General features: G+C 36.4%; 2 protein-coding genes across 2 annotated transcripts in view; one reads left to right on the top strand and one right to left on the bottom strand.

The window, feature by feature from the left end:
- Positions 1 to 1,440: 1,440 nt before the first annotated feature.
- LOC147764365 (uncharacterized) lies at positions 1,441 to 8,345 on the top strand. The gene is made up of 8 exons (XM_087011071.1): positions 1,441 to 1,504; positions 2,198 to 4,309; positions 5,159 to 5,188; positions 5,470 to 5,627; positions 6,190 to 6,217; positions 6,374 to 6,577; positions 6,797 to 6,999; positions 7,704 to 8,345. Exons 1-8 carry the CDS (start codon positions 1,441 to 1,443, stop codon positions 7,725 to 7,727), a joined length of 2,823 nt encoding a protein of 940 aa, XP_086867197.1. The 3' UTR covers positions 7,728 to 8,345.
- Positions 8,346 to 13,304: 4,959 nt separating this feature from the next.
- Positions 13,305 to 19,037, bottom strand: part of LOC106179876 (uncharacterized) — a 43,377-nt gene continuing 37,644 nt past the window's right edge. The window contains exons 7-10 of the mRNA XM_086994165.1: positions 15,551 to 15,578; positions 15,190 to 15,393; positions 14,767 to 14,969; positions 13,305 to 14,218 (exon numbers count right to left, since the gene is read on the bottom strand). Of these exons, the coding sequence (XP_086850291.1) occupies positions 14,195 to 14,218; positions 14,767 to 14,969; positions 15,190 to 15,393; positions 15,551 to 15,578 (459 nt within the window). The 3' untranslated portion in view covers positions 13,305 to 14,194. The remainder of the gene's footprint in view (positions 14,219 to 14,766; positions 14,970 to 15,189; positions 15,394 to 15,550; positions 15,579 to 19,037) is intronic.

Genomic DNA, 19,037 nt, shown 5'->3' with positions numbered 1-19,037 from the left:
CTACAGGCAAGCACAGCATACTCATGTCACATTGAAAAAAAGAGGACAGAAATTGACGTGGCTTTTAATTTTTATGTGTAGACCTACCTTATTTATGTTACATATTTATGATAAATTTTACCCAGCTACGGCATAAATATTGGCAAAAGCCATAAAATAACGTTGCATCTAGTCTAACCATTTTTTTTAAAGAAAGGATACCATCATATTCATAGAGGGGCGTAGGAGATATGTCATTGATAGTGCGGGTTAGAGGAAGGAGAGGCTGGATTATTTTCTCAAACTTTTTATTAATGGTTGTCAATTTAGGTCCAAAACTTAGATAACCACGCATTTCATGTAGCGTCTCTTTAAATATGTTACCTTAAATGCGTCATAATATAACGTAAAATTATACTGACACTTACTTCCCGATGCATCGACCAACCAATCGCATTTTGCGTCTGATACTGACTCTTCCAGCCATTTTGCCATTGCACATCTTTTCCGAGTGTTGTCCTTGGGTGTGTCACTCATAAGCATGAATTACACGTGCAGAGCAAATCTCTTTAGCCATCACAATATTAAAAATAATGATAGAAAGAGGATCAGTAATAGATAAGATATGGAAGGTCGATGTTAATGTACCCATACATTTTTCACCGTTTTATGACTTCATGATTGTTTTTAAATAGTCAAACAAAATGATACGCAAATTTTATATCTATCTATCTAAAACCAACGTTTTCAGTTAGGTGAATCAAGCATACAGTGGTAGCTAACTGTCTTTACAACTAATTCAATGTCTATAACATATAAGTCGAATTTAAGTTCACACGACAGCAGCTAAAACTGTTCCAGTACTTGACATAACTGATTAACTACAAATCACATCTTTGCTTATTTTATGCATCTGATATTTCATAATTATCAAAAACCTTGTTCAAATACAAGGGCATATTTACATGGATAAAACAGTGTCTTTCTCAAGTTATTGTTTCCATGCTGCTTACAATTTTTTAAAATTTCTTACCAAGCATCACCAGGCTATTAGTTTTTAAGGGTAGTAAACGTTTTTATGTAGATTTTATCTTCTAGCGTATTCTTTTTTAATACAAAGTCTTGCACCTGTTTATTTTTAATATAACAATACCTTTACAGAGTATTTTATTCCCGATGTTGTGTATTTAATATGTTTTATTGGCTAAATAAACTTTTACTTATCTTATCATGGGGGAGAAGTATTTATTATACAGTTATCAGTGACAGACAGCACACAGCACAAAAGTAACGGGAAGATAGTATCATTTGTTACAATGTGTGCTACGTTTGTAAGCAACAAAGTGGGCGTGGACAGCAAATAAGATTCTGTATGGTGACAGGCTATATAAACGACCGGGGATTTTTACATTTTCATTCTGGAGAGAGTCAGTAAGGTCTGCAACAGAACCACAGCTAAGGATGTGTTTGTCAGTGAAAGTGTTCGTGCATCTTCTCTTTACTTTGTACATTTCTGTAACGTTGGGTGAGTGCTTGGAATAGGCAGTAACAAATTGACGTTAGCTATGTTTAGTATTTTTTGTCGTTTTCTCTTAAGATGTGTTTAAAATATAATTTGTGTACTAAGTGTAAAAATGATGTGAGTGTTAGATATAATCAAACAAACAGTCGTTAATCTGTTCTTTTCCAACCTACATTTTTTTTACTCAGTTCTGATCATGTAGGAATTCCACTGATATATATGTTTTTGTTACCTTATTGTGAAACATCTAATGACCCAATTTGTAAATGAAAAAAAAAAAAACAAACAAACAAACATCCAAAGAATAACTATTTTAATCAAATGTAACAATAAGCACTTCTGTTCGAATAAATTTTATGGAAAGTGTATTCACTTTAAGTTTTCTTACCAAGCGCATGGAACACAATATGAGACATTTCTCAAGAAAAATGTATTTTGAGAAACATCGATTTATTATTCACCAAAATTGTAATAAGTAAATCGTTTCTTTCAAAATGTGTCTCTTTCGCTCGTATTTGTTTTCAATGGTGAGCATTTCAATATCTATTCGTTTGAATATCTAAACTATCAATACGAATATATAACAACCAATTTATAATATTAAGATGATATTTTCCCTTTAACTAAGTGCTATTAATATTATAGGTTCATACCAGGTTCGGGCCAAAATTCATAACTGGTATTCTTTGTTTACAGTATCTGCCACTACCGAATCAACAACCACCGATTCTACCACCACTGAGTCAACTACCACCGATTCTACGACCACTGAGTCAACAACCACTCAACCTACCATCACTGAGTCAACTGCCACCGATTCGACCACCACCGAATCAACCACCACCGATACTACCACTGAGTCAACTGCCACAGATCCTACCACCACTGAATCAACTACCACCGATTCGACCACCACCGATACTACCACTGAGTCAACTACCACCGATTCGACCACCACCGAATCAACCACCACCGATACTACCACTGAGTCAACTGCCACAGATCCTACCACCACTGAATCAACTACCACCGATTCGACCACCACCGATACTACCACTGAGTCAACTACCACCGATTCGACCACCACAGAATCAACCACCACCGATACTACCACTGAGTCAACTGCCACTGATTCTACCACCCTTGAGTCAACTACCACTGATTCGACCACCACTGAGTCAACTACCACCGATTCGACCACCCTTGAGTCAACTACCACTGATTCGACCACCCTTGAGTCAACTACCACCGATTCGACCACCACCGAATCAACCACCACCGATACTACCACTGAGTCAACTGCCACAGATCCTACCACCACTGAGTCAACTACCACCGATTCTACCACCACTGAGTCAACTACCACCGATTCTACCACCACTGAGTCAACTACCACTGATTCTACCACCCTTGAGTCAACTACCACTGATTCGACCACCACTGAGTCAACTACCACCGATTCTACCACCACTGAGTCAACTACCACTGATTCGACCACCACTGAGTCAACTACCACCGATTCGACCACCACTGAGTCAACTACCACCGATTCGACCACCACTGAGTCAACTACCACCGATTCGACCACCACTGAGTCAACTACCACCGATTCGACCACCACTGAGTCAACTACCACTGATTCGACCACCCTTGAGTCAACTACCACCGATTCGACCACCACCGAATCAACCACCACCGATACTACCACTGAGTCAACTACCACTGATTCGACCACCACTGAGTCAACTACCACCGATTCTACCACCACTGAGTCAACTACCACCGATTCTACCACCACTGAGTCAACTACCACTGATTCTACCACCCTTGAGTCAACTACCACTGATTCGACCACCACTGAGTCAACTGCCACCGATTCGACCACCACTGAATCAACCACCACCGATACTACCACTGAGTCAACTACCACCGATTCGACCACCACTGAGTCAACTACCACCGATTCTACCACCACTGAGTCAACTACCACTGATTCGACCACCACTGAGTCAACTACCACCGATTCGACCACCACTGAGTCAACTACCACCGATTCGACCACCCTTGAGTCAACTACCACTGATTCGACTACCCTTGAGTCAACTACCACTGATTCGACCACCGCTGAGTCAACTACCAGCGATTCTACCACCACTGAGTCAACTACCACTGATTCGACCACCACTGAGTCAACTACCACCGATTCGACCACCACTGAGTCAACTACCACTGATTCGACCACCACTGAGACAACTACCACCGATTCGACCACCACTGAGTCAACTACCACTGATTCGACCACCACTGAGTCAACTGCCACCGATTCGACCACCACTGAATCAACCACCACCGATACTACCACTGAGTCAACTGCCACAGATCCTACCACCACTGAATCAACTACCACCGATTCGACCACCACCGATACTACCACTGAGTCAACTACCACTGATTCGACCACCACTGAGTCAACTACCACCGATTCAACCACCGCTGAGTCAACTACCACCGATTCTACCACCCTTGAGTCAACTACCACTGATTCGACCACCCTTGAGTCAACTACCACCGATTCGACCACCACTGAGTCAACTACCACCGATTCTACCACCACTGAGTCAACAACCACTCAACCTACCACCACTGAGTCAACAACCACTCAACCTACCACCACCGAGTCAACAACCACTCAACCGACCACCACCGAGTTAACAACCACTCAACCGACCACCACTGAGTCAACAACTACTGAGTCTACCACCACTGAGTCCATAACCACTGAGTCTACCACCACCGCCCCCACTTCATGTGAGTCTTTGAAAGTGTTGTATTGCATGCATTTTTCAATAATACACAACACTTTGTGCATGATAATCAAAATGTACAGTAATGACTACGGTAATTAAAGCACTTAACAACCACAGGCAAATGTGTAATGCGGTATGTTATTCTTTCAAATGACCATTAAAAACAAAATTTAGTTGGAATCCCCTGGTCTTTTTGTCTTAAAATTACTAATATGGAACTTTAATGCATTTTAATGATAACGCCATAAAATTTACTTGTAATTTACCTTTGGCTTTTAAACCCCACGAGCTTGTCAATGGCATTAACTCTTACTGCAATAAGATAAGATCTATTTTTTATAATGCGGCGATGTTGATGATGCTCAGCGTACCGTTTACTTTACCATGAGGTATTTTTACTTTATAACGCACTGTTTATCACTCCAACTTGTGTTTTTCTTTTCTTCAGATAGGCATAATCTTTTCAATTACATATAAAACTTACAGTGGACACGTATTTCATGTTAGATTTAAGTATTTTAGTTAGAAATCCGTGTTCTTTTTATCTTGAAATTACAAATATGGAGCTTTTAATGCATGCCACTTATACAGTATATAAGATAAAAGACTAAGGAATGCAGTGAGCCGTCTTCATTTTGTTTCAGTGCCGCCATCTATCTGTTCCCCGACTGATGGTGTCGTTAAATCGATTATTTATTCTTTTGCAGCCTACATATTTTTATTCAATTTTGATCATGTGGGATTTCCACTGATATACATGTATTTACTACTTTATTGTATATCATCTAATGACCCAATTTGTACAAAAACATCCATAAAATATTAATGTTAATTCACTTTTTTCCTTTAGTTCCACCAACCACTGTACAAGGACAGACAGGTAATAACACAACCTTTTACTCTCTCACCATATCAGAAATATATCAAAACACCACAATCCCCATATATTTCAGAGAAGTGAATTTTATAACATAGTTTGTTCATTTTAGTTAAGTATTTGAAACAAAAAGTAACACTATGCACTCTTGTACTGATATATATTCCTGGAAAGTCATCTTACCGAATGTTTGGAATACAATATGAGACATCTCTTGAGAAAAATACATTTTGATTTTTTGGGGGATAACAATTAATGCTATTTTATTAATTCTATTTGACCAGCTTGCTCAGAGGTGTATGTTGGTAACACCCGCACCGTCGACACCACTACAGCCAGTGATTGCGACGCAGATTGTGGCGATATTCTCAACGGTCTTGACGGGTGCTGTGGGACTGGTGCGTGTGCCAGCAGGTGCATCTGCTACACTGGCAGTAACCCTGTAAGTTGAACGTTTTTGTTGTTTTAAAAGCAAAAGAAACATAAATGCAAAAATAGGGTAGCGCATGATGTATACGGGTACTCCGTAAATGAGTAAAATGTTTGTGGAAAAGGCCCTTAGTTATCTTCGCTATCTTAGATCGGAAAAACCTACCAAGCAAGGAAAACAACAACTTTATTTCTAGGACTAATAAAGATTGAATTAATGATTAATTTACCTTTTTATACAATGTTAGCAATAAAACTTTTTTCCTGTAGACCATTCCTTATTCAAACACTTTGCACTGGCGCGGCAGCTAAATGAATTTTACGTATGTTTTCATGATATATCTATGGACAATCCAGTTAAATGGTTTTCAATGAAATTGTAAATATGCATTCTAAGAAAAGGTGAATATTTAACAAATTTGAATATCTTGACATAAAGGCTGCTTACTGAAACATTTAACAATTAAATTGGTGGCATTACGAATGCTCTATAAAGAGGATAAAGAGCGACATTTCATAACTAAAGTGGCGATAATTAAAATTAGTTTCTAGTTGGCGTTGCTTTATTCTTTCAGTGTGATACCTGCACAGAGACTACGACAGGTGAGCGTTTTATTATGTTAACTAGTAACAAGGTATATATTACACCCAAATGTAATGTTAAGGTGATATATCCCTTTAACTTGGATTGCTTACTTGCACTGCCAGGTTCAGACCACGTTCAGGCCAAAAATCACAACTCGCATTCCTTGTTTTCAGCATCTACCACCACAGAGACAACTACCACCGATTCTACCACCACTGAGTCAACTACCACCGACACTACCACTGAGTCAACGACCACCGATTCTACCACCACCGAGTCAACTACCACCGATTCTACCACCACCGAGTCAACTACCACCGATTCTACCACCACCGAGTCAACTACCACCGAATCAACAACCAACGCGCCTACTACCGGTGAGTCTTATATCTTTTTAAGTAATTAAAGCACTTTAATACTACATGTTCATGTACAAAGCGGGAGGTAATTCTTTCAATCAACCATTAAAAACGCATTATAGTGGGAATCCCCTTGCCTTCTTGTCTTAAAATTACAAATAAGGCGCTTTAGTGCGTGTTATTTATATATCAGTTTAAAGACTAAGGAATAAAGAATGATCCATCTTTTTTTTTCAGTGGCGCCCGATATCTGTTTGTCGGATGCTACCCTGATTAAAGTCAGTTCAGGCACGGTGGCAGAGTACTATGTCAGAGTGAATCCCTGCACAGCTTTGTGTAGCAATAAATATTCTACTGGCTTTTGGTTCACTGCACAGAGATACAGAGGTTGCTGTGGTAACAACATATGCTATTGCACTTTAACCTCCGTTCTTTACTCGGTATGTTATTTACCTCTATCAATAACATTTAAAAAGAAATGTGGTAGTAAAGGGATAAGTATATTTAAAAGAACACCGATGCTATTTTATAGAATCTATTAAGATGAATCTGAACATAAAAATTGATATTGATCACACCATTCCTGTTTACATTTCTATCAGTGCCAATGGTTGAGTTTTAATTGAAAAAAAAATGCACAAATGTTCCATTTCCCGCTGTTTTTTTTAATATATAGATGCAGTCATATTTTTGTAAATAATCCAAGGACAGAAAACATTTATTTTGTAGAAAAATAATATATTGCATTTATATTTTATTTTTTGTTAACTACAATTTAATTTACCACGTTTTATTTCTTTCTTATTTTCATTTTAGTGTGTTTGTTTATGTGCGTGTTAGTGTCATTTTTATTTGTAACAGCTGTTGTTTTTTACTGGTAGATAACTGTCTGTGATTGAGGAATTAACATTTTCCCTTTAAAATAACAGATTATCATACCGGTAAATCGCTCAAAAGCATAATGGCTGGTTTAATCAGTTTCTAATCAGCACCTTTAAGTGTCCTTTCACCAACCACCTAGCGTTCCTCACTCCTTCTCCACTCTTCACCTACCGTTTTACACCCATATGAGATGAGATGTTCGGAATATGGGGCATCTAACTAGACTCTGAATACTTCTGAATATTCGTATTTATTTTTTCAGAGTAGTTGCACCCTGATAAACTGATGAGGTTGTAAAAGAAGAATTGAATGAAGCTGAAGAAAGACATTTGCAGATTGCTGCTTTGCTGATAGATTCGGAACGTATAGTTTTGATCAACAAGCCAAACGGACAAACTGAATAGAGTAATAGATTTTCATTTAATTTAGTATATAGGCCTCACTCCTTTGATTGAACTTCCAGTTTTCAATGTTTTTCAAACTTATGTTTTCTTTTTTGCAAGGATCTGCGCAAATTGAACATCGCGTGCACTTCATATATAAATAGATAAATATAATTTGTAAATAATTATAATGGCGTATAGGTGTGCTAATATATAAGAAGGGCTGTTTCAACAACGGATCAAACATTTATGGATTTTGGTTCTATATCGAACATTAAGCTATAATTGAAAGAATACTAATAAGTGATCTGTTAATTTGGGTTAATATCCTAGATTTGTTCTGGAAAGTTGTATTTAAATGTGGCGCGTATTTATTTACTAGGTAAACATTTTAATTGTACTCACTATTGTTTAGGGTGTGCGTACAATGAATGTACAAAATAATGCATTATTGTAAGACTACTTTCCACTTGTGAAATATAGTAGCTGTATTGTGCTTTATAAACATAATTCCCACTGCATTGTAATGGTTGTTGTTGTTTTTTGCAATAAACTATTATAATTAAAAATTCACAGGCCTCACTCTCATTAAGTGAAATGCTACATGAATTTGAAACATTATCAATGTTATAAGTAATTGAAATAACTATAATCGTCCTCATTTGATTAAAAAAGGGTAATAAAGACGTACCTAAGTTCGCCTTTATTTGATCGAAAAAAGTATTAAAAACGTTATTGCAAACGCCTTTGTTTGATCGGAAAAGGGTTATAATGGCGTGACTAAAATCGCATTTACTTTATCCGAAAAGGGTAATAAAGACCTGTCAAAAATCGCCTATGCTTGATCGGAAAAGGGTTGTAAAGAGTTTGTCTTTAGACGTCTATACTTGATCGGAAAGACGTAGTAATAGTGCAACTACAATTTTCAGATATGGCATAAAAAGGTAGTAAACCCGTAGACCCTGACCTTTCCGATAGAGCTTCACACAGTTGAAAAGGCTTGTAAAGAGAATATTCAGACCCATTTCCTGAAGAGTAAAAGAGCTGAAAATTGACTTTTTGTGCTGTGATGCATCTTTGTATCCTTTTCTGTGTTTATCGTCTTTGTTTGTGAAACGTAGTGCCGCTGAGGATTTTGATTTGCCTGATGTTTTTCAATTTTTTATTTTGATATTACACTTATAGTTCACTAGAAAAAGGATCTTATAAACTCAGTTTTTGTAGTCAATTAAAACACAAAAAATGTTGAATCGACCATGACACGTGCAGTTTTCCCAGTTTTTTTTCGATAAATCAATTATTAAGAAGTTCTTATCAATACATCTTTTTATCTGGCCATTTTAGTTGCATATTCCGTAAATAATAATCTGTTCACAAATTGTAGAGCCGTTAATCAAGCACTGCACTTCAATACCCCCGGTAAGTGGGAAATATATCTTATGTACGCATGGGCAAAGAAAAAATTCATGTAAAACGTGTTGAGTTTTCTGATAACTCAAATAAAATTGTAGCAGCTCTTAATTTTGAACTTCAAAGACAATTGTTTTTATTTCAAAAGATGTTTTTATCAAGTTAGTTCTTGTTATTATTCTGCACATTCGGCTAAATTCTTACTCTTACAGAGGAAGAGACACGTGTTCATTCCTTCTATCTGAAGTATTTAAAAGTATTTAATATATCTTCAAATGGAATGTCAAACATTACTTCACTTTTGAAATTATACAAGCGGAGATTGCTGACAATTAATATAGATATTTAAATGATCACCATACCTATGTTTATAGATCTGTAAATAAACATATTGCATGGATTGCAACTTTATTTCGATTGATCATTCGATTATTATTCAAGGAAACTTGTTTGCCTTTGTGTTAGTAAACAACCCATCTATAGATGGATTTTGAAAAAAATTCAAAATATGTCAGAATGGGTTAGCGTAGTCGATTAGCTTTTGGGGTTGATACAGAATAAATAAATTAACTAATTGGTGATAAAAATTGGCCTGCCTTAGCGAAGATTCGCGCTCTTTGGGTGCCTTTCTAGTTCAAATTCGAATTTTCCCATGCATGAAACATACACCCCAAGAAAACGCGTTTCATTTCAAAGAACGTAAATAACACTTGAGGGCCTTTCATAATCTGGGAGTATGCACCTGTTGAATTTCAGTAGTATTCTAGTTATATTTGTCTACCGCTGAAAAATATGACCATTAACTACTGCTTTGTTGTGCTACCTGTACGCCTTAAATGAATGAATTCGACTCATGTTCTGGCAACAAAATAAAATTAAAAGGAATATTAACTCTTCGTTTTGGCCAAAAAATGAATTTTCCTGGATGAAAAGGAGGAATGAGTCAGGAACCACAGTATAGAAAAAAGTGTAATTAGTACTTTCATAGGCTACATGTTGTTGTATTAACTCAATCAAAGGAAGCCATTGTTTCATAAAATTCATACATGGGTAGCCATGTTGTAAAGTATCTTCAGGTAATACTTCACACCTTGCAGTTCAAATTTCCTTTGTTTCGAAGCCAGTAATCTGTTAGAACTTGATTACAGGGAGTTATTAACGGTGACCACCAGGAAGAGGTGGCCTTGTGTATGAAGTAACCAATCAGTTTTTAAGTTATGTGATGGACAGTTCAACTGATAAAGTTTAGCATAAAAACCTGTAAACTTAAATCTAAGGGGAGAGTAAGATGTTGAGAGAGAGAGAGCAATATTTAGAGGTGATGGAGAGAGGAGAGAGTAGGAGAGAGAAGTCATAGAATAATAGCTGTAACTGCTGTTTTTGTCGTAAACAGAATATATTATATTTCTATGAGTTATGCACAATGTTTTTATTGTGAAATATAGACCTCATATGAAGAGTTATTATCCCTTTAACTAAAAGAAAACGAGGAAACTATTTTATATGCAATTCTGATAACACATTTCAAAGAAAACCGATAAGCCTATTGTCTCTTGAAAATCACCGGAGTGATCAATCTTACTAAAGTGCAGGTCGAATTCAAAAATCGTGCATGAATAATTTGAAAAAAGAAAAAAATTGGGGGGTCACCGCCCAAATTAGAGAACTACGCCAAGTTGAATTGCATCACACCCTGAGTTTCGTACTAGTCACCATTTAATTTTAACTTTTGAGTGACTAGCATTTAATATTCATTTATCTTATTCCTTGCATTTACCCTGTAGAAAGAACTCCTCACCAAAATTGTGACAGTTAACATCTACACCCTATAATTTGAAGGGTAGTGCTTCTCTTTAGGTTATGACCTTTTTCAACCTTAATAAACAATGCAACAAAATATAATACAGGGGCGGATCTAGAGATATTTTCTGAGAGTCTTCCCAATTATCTCTGTTGATCCATCCTCTATTTTTGACCGTCTTCCGACAGATACCCGTCAATGTAAACTTGAAAATCTGGCCGTCTTCCGGAAGACCCAGAAGACGGCCTAAATTATATGTTTACTAAGTAGTTGTCTTAAACAGTGAATCAGACAGAAACGGAAAGGCATCGGTCTGTTAACTGATAATATATAAATGTATTATACAAAATGTATTTGACTGCTCTATGGAAAATAAAGGTAGCTACCGTATTTACCCGTAGATACAGAATGCGATACTTTAAGAATTTCTGTAAGCACGTAGTTTTGGGGAATCCCTTGACAAGTACACGTATTAATAGAACTAATGTATCCAGACTCAAATGTCTTAAACATGAAAATTCTGAATATTTCGTAGACACGTGCACAATTTTTACAGAAGTCGTATTCCGCAAATTTGTTGTATTAGATGCTTGTGGAGAAATGTTTAATTCGGTTTCAAGGACTTCTCTAGGCCATGTAAAATACGAAATTCTTATTTGACCATATCATATGACCAGGAATGTTCTCGACAAGCATCATCAGGAAAAATGCTTATTCGGGATCAGTAACGCTGGTTCCATGTCCAAAACTGAAATTATGTATATTTATGTCTGAAGTAATCCAGTATCTATTACTATTACTATTACTATTGAACAAATTAAATTTAAAGCGTTTATTTACATTTCAATCATATGAAAACCACCGTGAATTGACAGTCATATTGCATATCAACCTAGAATGACTGACTTAATTGTTTTTTTTTATAACATACAGTACACTTTACTTTTATTCTAATTAATATTCTTATGTGAAATACAACTTATTTCATATGATATGGTTTACTTATTTTTCCTATAAACTTGTGACTTTTATCACAACCTTACTTATAACGTTTTGCTAAAACACACTTTTAAAACAGTGAGCAACGTGAGGATGTCACTGCATCGGCGATTCCCTAATGCTGAGATGCGAATACTATACCTCATGAGTGGCAATACTGGTGAAATGTGTTAGCTGTGCAAAAATTGTGCTTTGGGAGTGTAGCAACCATTTAAGTACCACAGTCACAGCGTCTTCTTTTGACTTCTTTTCAGACAGTTAAGATTTCTGGATTATATATTACATGTACGTCTAATCTGGAGATCTACAGATATACAAACTTAGTTACGAGGAATGGGAGCAGGAACATAGCGAAATGAGTTTACTCTTGACCTGCTGATGACAAATATGGGTTATTGAGTAGGATATTAAAGATGTTGTAAGATGCCAAATATTGAAATCATCTATAACATTGAGATGTGTACAACAAATTACAAAAAGGTCTTCTTCCAAATAGCGCTTAACGCTTTGAAACGATTTAAAATGAGTATTATAAGGTTCTGTAGAAAATGTTTATATCTAAACCATCATAGGTATGTTTTAAAAATGTTATTATTATTATTATTATTATTATTATTATTATTATTATTATTATTTTAACGAACACAAAGAAAACTGTTTGTGCAAATTTTATATCAATTTCATATATATAATTTAAGTATAAAGATATATGTAATGTTGACTAATGGAGGATATCATAAGCAGTACCCTGACCATGTTTGGTCATATAGTGTTGTGTTAACATAAGTGTGGTGCCTACGGCAATAGTAAGTAATGTTATTCAAAGCTGGAATCCTGATAGAATGTTCTATCTCACCATTGCTTCAATCTGTCACATAAGCAAGATCCTTCCCATCATAATACTTAATCGCATCAAAGCCAAGGTGGAACTGGAACCACCAGATGAATAAAACTGGCCATCAAACGAATCTTGGCACGTGCGACATGCTGGCATGCCTTCAGATGCTAATAGACAAAACGCTGGAAGGTGGGCAACTCCACATGGTTTTCATTGATTACTCAATTATAATTTCATACGTGAAGAAATGTTTGACAGTCCATGCAAAAGATCTATTGAACAGCTTTGAATATTTCAAAGAGATTGAATGAACAAGTGTCTGCTCCTCGGCAATTGTGAAAATTAGGCCATTTGTAAAGAATCACGACGATTAAAACCAAGCCCTGATTTGATCAAAACATCTTTCAAAATGAAAAACAATTGTCTTCAAAGTTCAAAAGCAAAAGCTGATACAAATTTATTTGAGTTTCCTGTGCCCTCGACTACATGTTTCCCACTTATTGAAGTGTATTTAATTCACGGACAAATTATACGTCTCTATATTCGGTGAAAAGATTATGATAAATGAAATATGCAACAGCAATATAAATAGAAATATTGTGAAAACCTCCTAAATAAATTAGTCTGTCACTAAAAAACACTGGAAAAAGATTTCAAAAACTGGTACGAAAACTGGTTACCTATAAAACTAACCGGGTGGAGATTTATTCAGAAAAAAAACAGTGTGTTTTATATGACTGATTACAAAAACCCCAATCTGAGTTTATATTAGCCTTTTACTTGTAATCTATGTGTGAAAAGTAAAATACAAAATCTCAAAAATATCAGGCAAACCAAGAGCCTCTGCTTTTCATAAACAAAAGCGGCGATACAGAAAAGCTACAGACGTAAACGCGGAGACTAACACTAAGCCTAAATACGCTAATCCCCTTTACATTACACACCACTAATCAATATTCCCACAAGAATGTATTATTTTCGATTTACAACTGCAATCTAATCTATTAAAACCGATTCTAGAAATGACCATTCTTACATTCTTACATGCCACTTTAATTATTCATAAAATGTATTTAACTAACAACTGAACACTATATTCAGTTTGGGAAGATCCTCGCAAAAAAGGAAGGCATATAGAGGGTTCTAGATACATTGAAAACAGTAAGTCCAATCAAATGAGTGAGGCTTATATACTAATTTAAAGAACTTATATAACCATTTGGCTTGACTTGATAATCAAAAGTATTTGTTTTCGATTATTCAGCAAAAACACTGCAAATGTCTTTCTGGGACTCCATTTAAATCTTCTTCTCCGCATTTCATCAATTTATCAACGTGCAACTACTCTGAAAAAATAATTAAAACTTTCATAGAAATACGAAATTTTTCATAGTAAATTCAGAATGATTCAGAATCTAGATAGGTGGCCTATTTCCCGTATATCTCATGTCGGAGTGAAAAAGGTAGATGAGGAAGAGGAAGAGAGGTTGAGTGGGTGGGAACTAATAATTCTGACTAAAAACTGAAACTACAACAAGAAAAGGAGAAAATATGGCTTTATTGAATAGTACTTGACAAGGCTATAAAAGATCAATGTGATACAATATTCTCTACACTAAAAGTTTGGCTTCCTTAAATCATTTAGTTTGAATTCACCTAAACATAGAGGAAACAGCGGAAGAATGGGGCGTTTGCACTTTTCTCACTTCAAAGCTTTGACGCTTATAGAGTTGTAAAAATGGGTGGTGTGATCAATATCAACTATCTTATTCTCTGATTTTTCTAAACAGGTTCTATAAAATAGTAATCATCATTATATACATCTTTTAAATATACTTGTCCATTTTCTATTATACTAGTTTTTAAATGTAAATGATAAAGGTAAATTACTTACAGAATAAGATACGGACGTTAAAGTACAATAGCATATGTTGTTACCACAGCAACCTCTGTAGGTCTGTGCAGTGGACCAAAAGCCAGTAGAATATTTATTGCTACACAAAGCTGTGCAGGGATTCACTCTGACATAGTACTCTGCCACCGTGCCTGAACTGACTTTAATCAGGGTAGCATCCGACAAACAGATATCGGGCGCCACTGAAAAAAAAAGATGGATCATTCTTTATTCCTTAGTCTTTAAACTGATATATAAATAACACGCATTAAAGCGCCTTATTTGTAATTTTAAGACAAGAAGGCAAGGGGATTCCCACTATAATGCGTTTTTTAATGGTTGATTGAAAGAATTACCTCCCGCTTTGTACATGAACATGTAGTATTAAAGTGCTTTAATTACTTAAAAAGATATAAGACTCACCGGTAGTAGGCGCGTTGGTTGTTGATTCGGTGGTAGTTGACTCGGTAGTGGTAGAATCGGTGGTAGTTGTCTCGGTAGTGGTAGAATCGGTGGTAGTTGTCTCGGTAGTGGTAGAATCGGTGGTTGTTGACTCAGTGGTAGTGTCGGTGGTAGTTGACTCAGTGGTGGTAGAATCGGTGGTAGTTGTCTCAGTGGTGGTAGATGCTGAAAACAAGGAATGCGAGTTGTGATTTTTGGTCTGAACGTGGTCTGAACCTGGCAGTGCAAGTAAGCAGTCCAAGTTAAAAGGAATATATCACCTTAACATTACATTTAGGTGCAATATATACCTTGTTACTAGTTAACATAATCAAATGCTCACCTGTCGTAGTCTCTGTGCAGGTACCACACTGAAAGAATAAAGCAACACCAACTAGAAACTAATTTTATTTATCGCCACTTTTCTTTAGTTATGAAATGCTACTCTTTATCCTCTTTATAGAGCATTCGTAACGCCTACAATCCAATTGTTACAGTAAGCAGCTTTGTATGTCAACATATGCAAATTTGTTAAATATTCACTTTTTCTAAGAATGCATATTTACAATTTCATTGAAAACCATTTAACTGGATTGTCCATAGATATTTCATGAAAACATACTTCAAATTTCATTTAGCTGACGCGCCAGTGCTAAGTGTTTGAATAAGGAATGGTCTACAGGAAAAAAGTTTTATTGCTAACTCTGTATAAAAAGGTAAATGAATCATTAATTCAATCTATATTAGTCCTAGAAATAAAGTTGTTGTTTTCCTTGCTTGGTTGGTTTTTCCGATCTAAAGGCTGGGTCACACTGCGCTTGCAACCTTTTGGCAACCTCTTTGCAACCTCAGTCGCAAGAAGGTTGCCATAGGTTTTAAAGTGGTCGCATTAGGTTGCAAACAGGTCGCCTGCGATCGTTGACACACGAAGGCCATTTTTTTGCACCGACAACCAGTGCGACTGATAGTGAAAACGATTGGTAACTGAGAGGTTGCCTATAGGTATCCTCTTGGTTGCCAGTAGGTCGCTGTAACCAGACTAAAACCAGTCGCATACCACCTGTAACTGCACGGTCGATTGACGGTCTTTAGTCGCTTAGTTGCAAACAGGTTGCTAACCGGTGGGCAGCAGGTCGCCAGCAGGTTGCAGTTGAAACTTCATGGTCGATTAACGGTCTTTAGTCGCTTGGTCTCTAACAGGTTTCTTACAGCTCGCATGCACTCGAAAACATGTCGCGAGAAGGTTGCAAGCAACCGTGATAAAATAAGCGTAGGATGGTGGCCAATAAATATTTAAATATCTTTTTCATTTATATAATGCCATTAAGGCCTTCTAAATACAGGCCTGTAGCCAGCAATTTCAGAGGGGGGGGGGGGGTTCGTTTTCTGAAAAAGTGGACCTTTTACCATAAAATTCTCAATTACATAGGTCAAATTTTACCCAGAGTGGACCTTTTCCCAGCAAAAAGGGTGATTCTTTCGAACCCCCCGAACCCCCCCTGGCTACGGGCCTGAAATATCTTGACAAAAATCGTTATTTCTCAATTAAAACGTAGATTGTATTTGTTGTCATCTTTTTTAATTTATTTACAAGGTTTTCATAAGTATTTTTTTTTCAATAAAATAAATAAATGTATGAGTCCCTATTTAGCTACGGAAGTTGACAATCTATCTGAGCAACAGTGGGCGATATTTCAACAACAGAGCATGGACTTAATTCTAAAAGCACGCAACCAAAAGGCGAAACTCAGTTACAGGCCTACATTTTTTGTTTACTCCTCAACACCCTCAAGTAAACACATCTTTTCCTTCTCCATTGAACACTTCGGCTTTAACCATTCCCTCTATCCCAACACCCACTTCTGCTTTTTCTACTCCCGCGTCCACTTCTCAGCATTTGACACCAGGGCACACATGGAGTTTTTATTGATGATTTATCATGTTACTAAATGCAGTCTCATAAAAACAGTGTAATTGATAAAGTCTAAGATAAGAATAGTTTTATAATTAAATATTATTTTATTAAGTGCAACGTTTTGTTTGTAGCATCAATTGGCTTCCAAGTATAAAATTTACTGAGTCGAAATAAATTGAAAGTTTGCAAAATAAAAGTTAAAGACAATTTAGTTTGTTTAACGTGAAGTGATAATTATTTTTCTATGCAGTTATCAGTGGAATACAAAAGCGTCAAAACAATTAGTATTATAATTAAATATTTTGTTACTTAGTGCAACATTTAGTTTGTAGCATCAATTGGCTTCCGAGTATAACATTTAATGAGTCGAAATAAATGGATAATTTTGTTTAATATTTATTGATAATAATTTTTAAATACAGTTATCAGTGGAATACAAAAGTGCCAAAACAATCAATAATGATGATCACAATGTAAACGATAAACTGTTATCTTTTTATCCATTCCTATATCATGGCTAATTTCTGACAACTATTGTTGTCAAATTTACTGGAAACATTTTTTAATGACTAAAGCAGCCGGAAATATCTTACTTTTTTAATTTGCCAAGTCATAATATGCCAAGTCACAATGGAAGAAAAACTAAGGGCCCCTTTACACTGGACGGCGTCCTTTCTGCGTCCAGCAGTCCGGCCCCATTTGAGAGTTTAAAAATTATAATATTTTACGTGCCGACAACTGGCTGATCATTGAGCATTCATTCTGATAAAAAATTAATGCTCGTGCCTCCTTATTAAGACCACAGCGATGCCAAATTTCATGGTCGCAGAAAGGACGCAGAAAGGACGCCGTCCAGTGTAAAGGGGGTATAAGCAAATAGGCGGGCGCAGAGAAAAAAGTAAATAGCAAAGTTTGATTCATACTTTTTACAATAAATTTAATTTTCAGGCATTTTTATAACAATAAAACAGTTTCACCAATATAAACAAGGTCAAATAAATACAAATTTTAACTTCCTCCCAGTACTTAGAATTCGTACCACAAGGACGGAAACAAATTGATGACGCGCAGGATCCTTCACTATTTAATGATGTTGTATTGTAAGTGTAACGCTTGGGGCTACAAAGACAAAGGGACAACCACACAATCGGTCGCAAATCAGTTGCTAAGCAGTCGGCGACCTTTTAGCAACCGGTTGGATACCACAAATAGGCTTTTCGGTCGCCAGGAGGTTTTCGGTGCTGCACCGAAAACCGGCGCGACCGGATAGTAACCCAGCGTTCATTTGGAGACCACGTTGCGAGTTGTTGCAACTTGTCGCCCACCTTTCTGCAACCGGTGACAGTTGCAAGTCGCAAGGAGGTTTTTTGTTCAGTGTGACCGTAACTGCACAGGCCTTGCGACCTCGAAGAGCCCAAGTATTGAAAAAAGAAACTATGCATGCCTATTATTACATTAATTAGGCTGAAAAACATCCAAATATGTGTTTTATTATACCACTGGTTTGATATAAATGCCAATATATAGTACAAATATATTTCTTATTTATTATTGTAAGTTTGACAATATTGGTAGTACAGAAATCGACTGTGACGTTATAACAGAATCTCATAGCAGAATCTTACTTTAATATTCAAAATATTAAATCATTTGAAGCTGCTATGGAACGGATCCAATCATTGTATAATGATATTTAAGATATTCCCTCTGTTGTCATCCGAGAGGGAAATTTACGAGAAGGTAGCTATCGTCACAACTTATAAAATATATATAGTCTGTGCAACCTTGCTGCTACCAGTTGGCAAGCGATCGCTATAGTCCTGCAACCGGTTTTCAGTCTCCAAGTGGTTGCTGACAGGTTGTTTATCGCTCGCCTAACGGTGTGCGACTGATAACCTCTGACTTGAAGATTGTC

The sequence above is a fragment of the Lingula anatina genome, chromosome 1 (assembly GCF_051362555.1).
Source record: "Lingula anatina isolate TDL-2025a chromosome 1, LinAna3.0, whole genome shotgun sequence".
Classification (NCBI taxonomy): domain Eukaryota; kingdom Metazoa; phylum Brachiopoda; class Lingulata; order Lingulida; family Lingulidae; genus Lingula; species Lingula anatina.
Note: the sequence above shows the minus strand (reverse complement) of the source record. Positions and strands in the feature narration are given on the sequence as shown.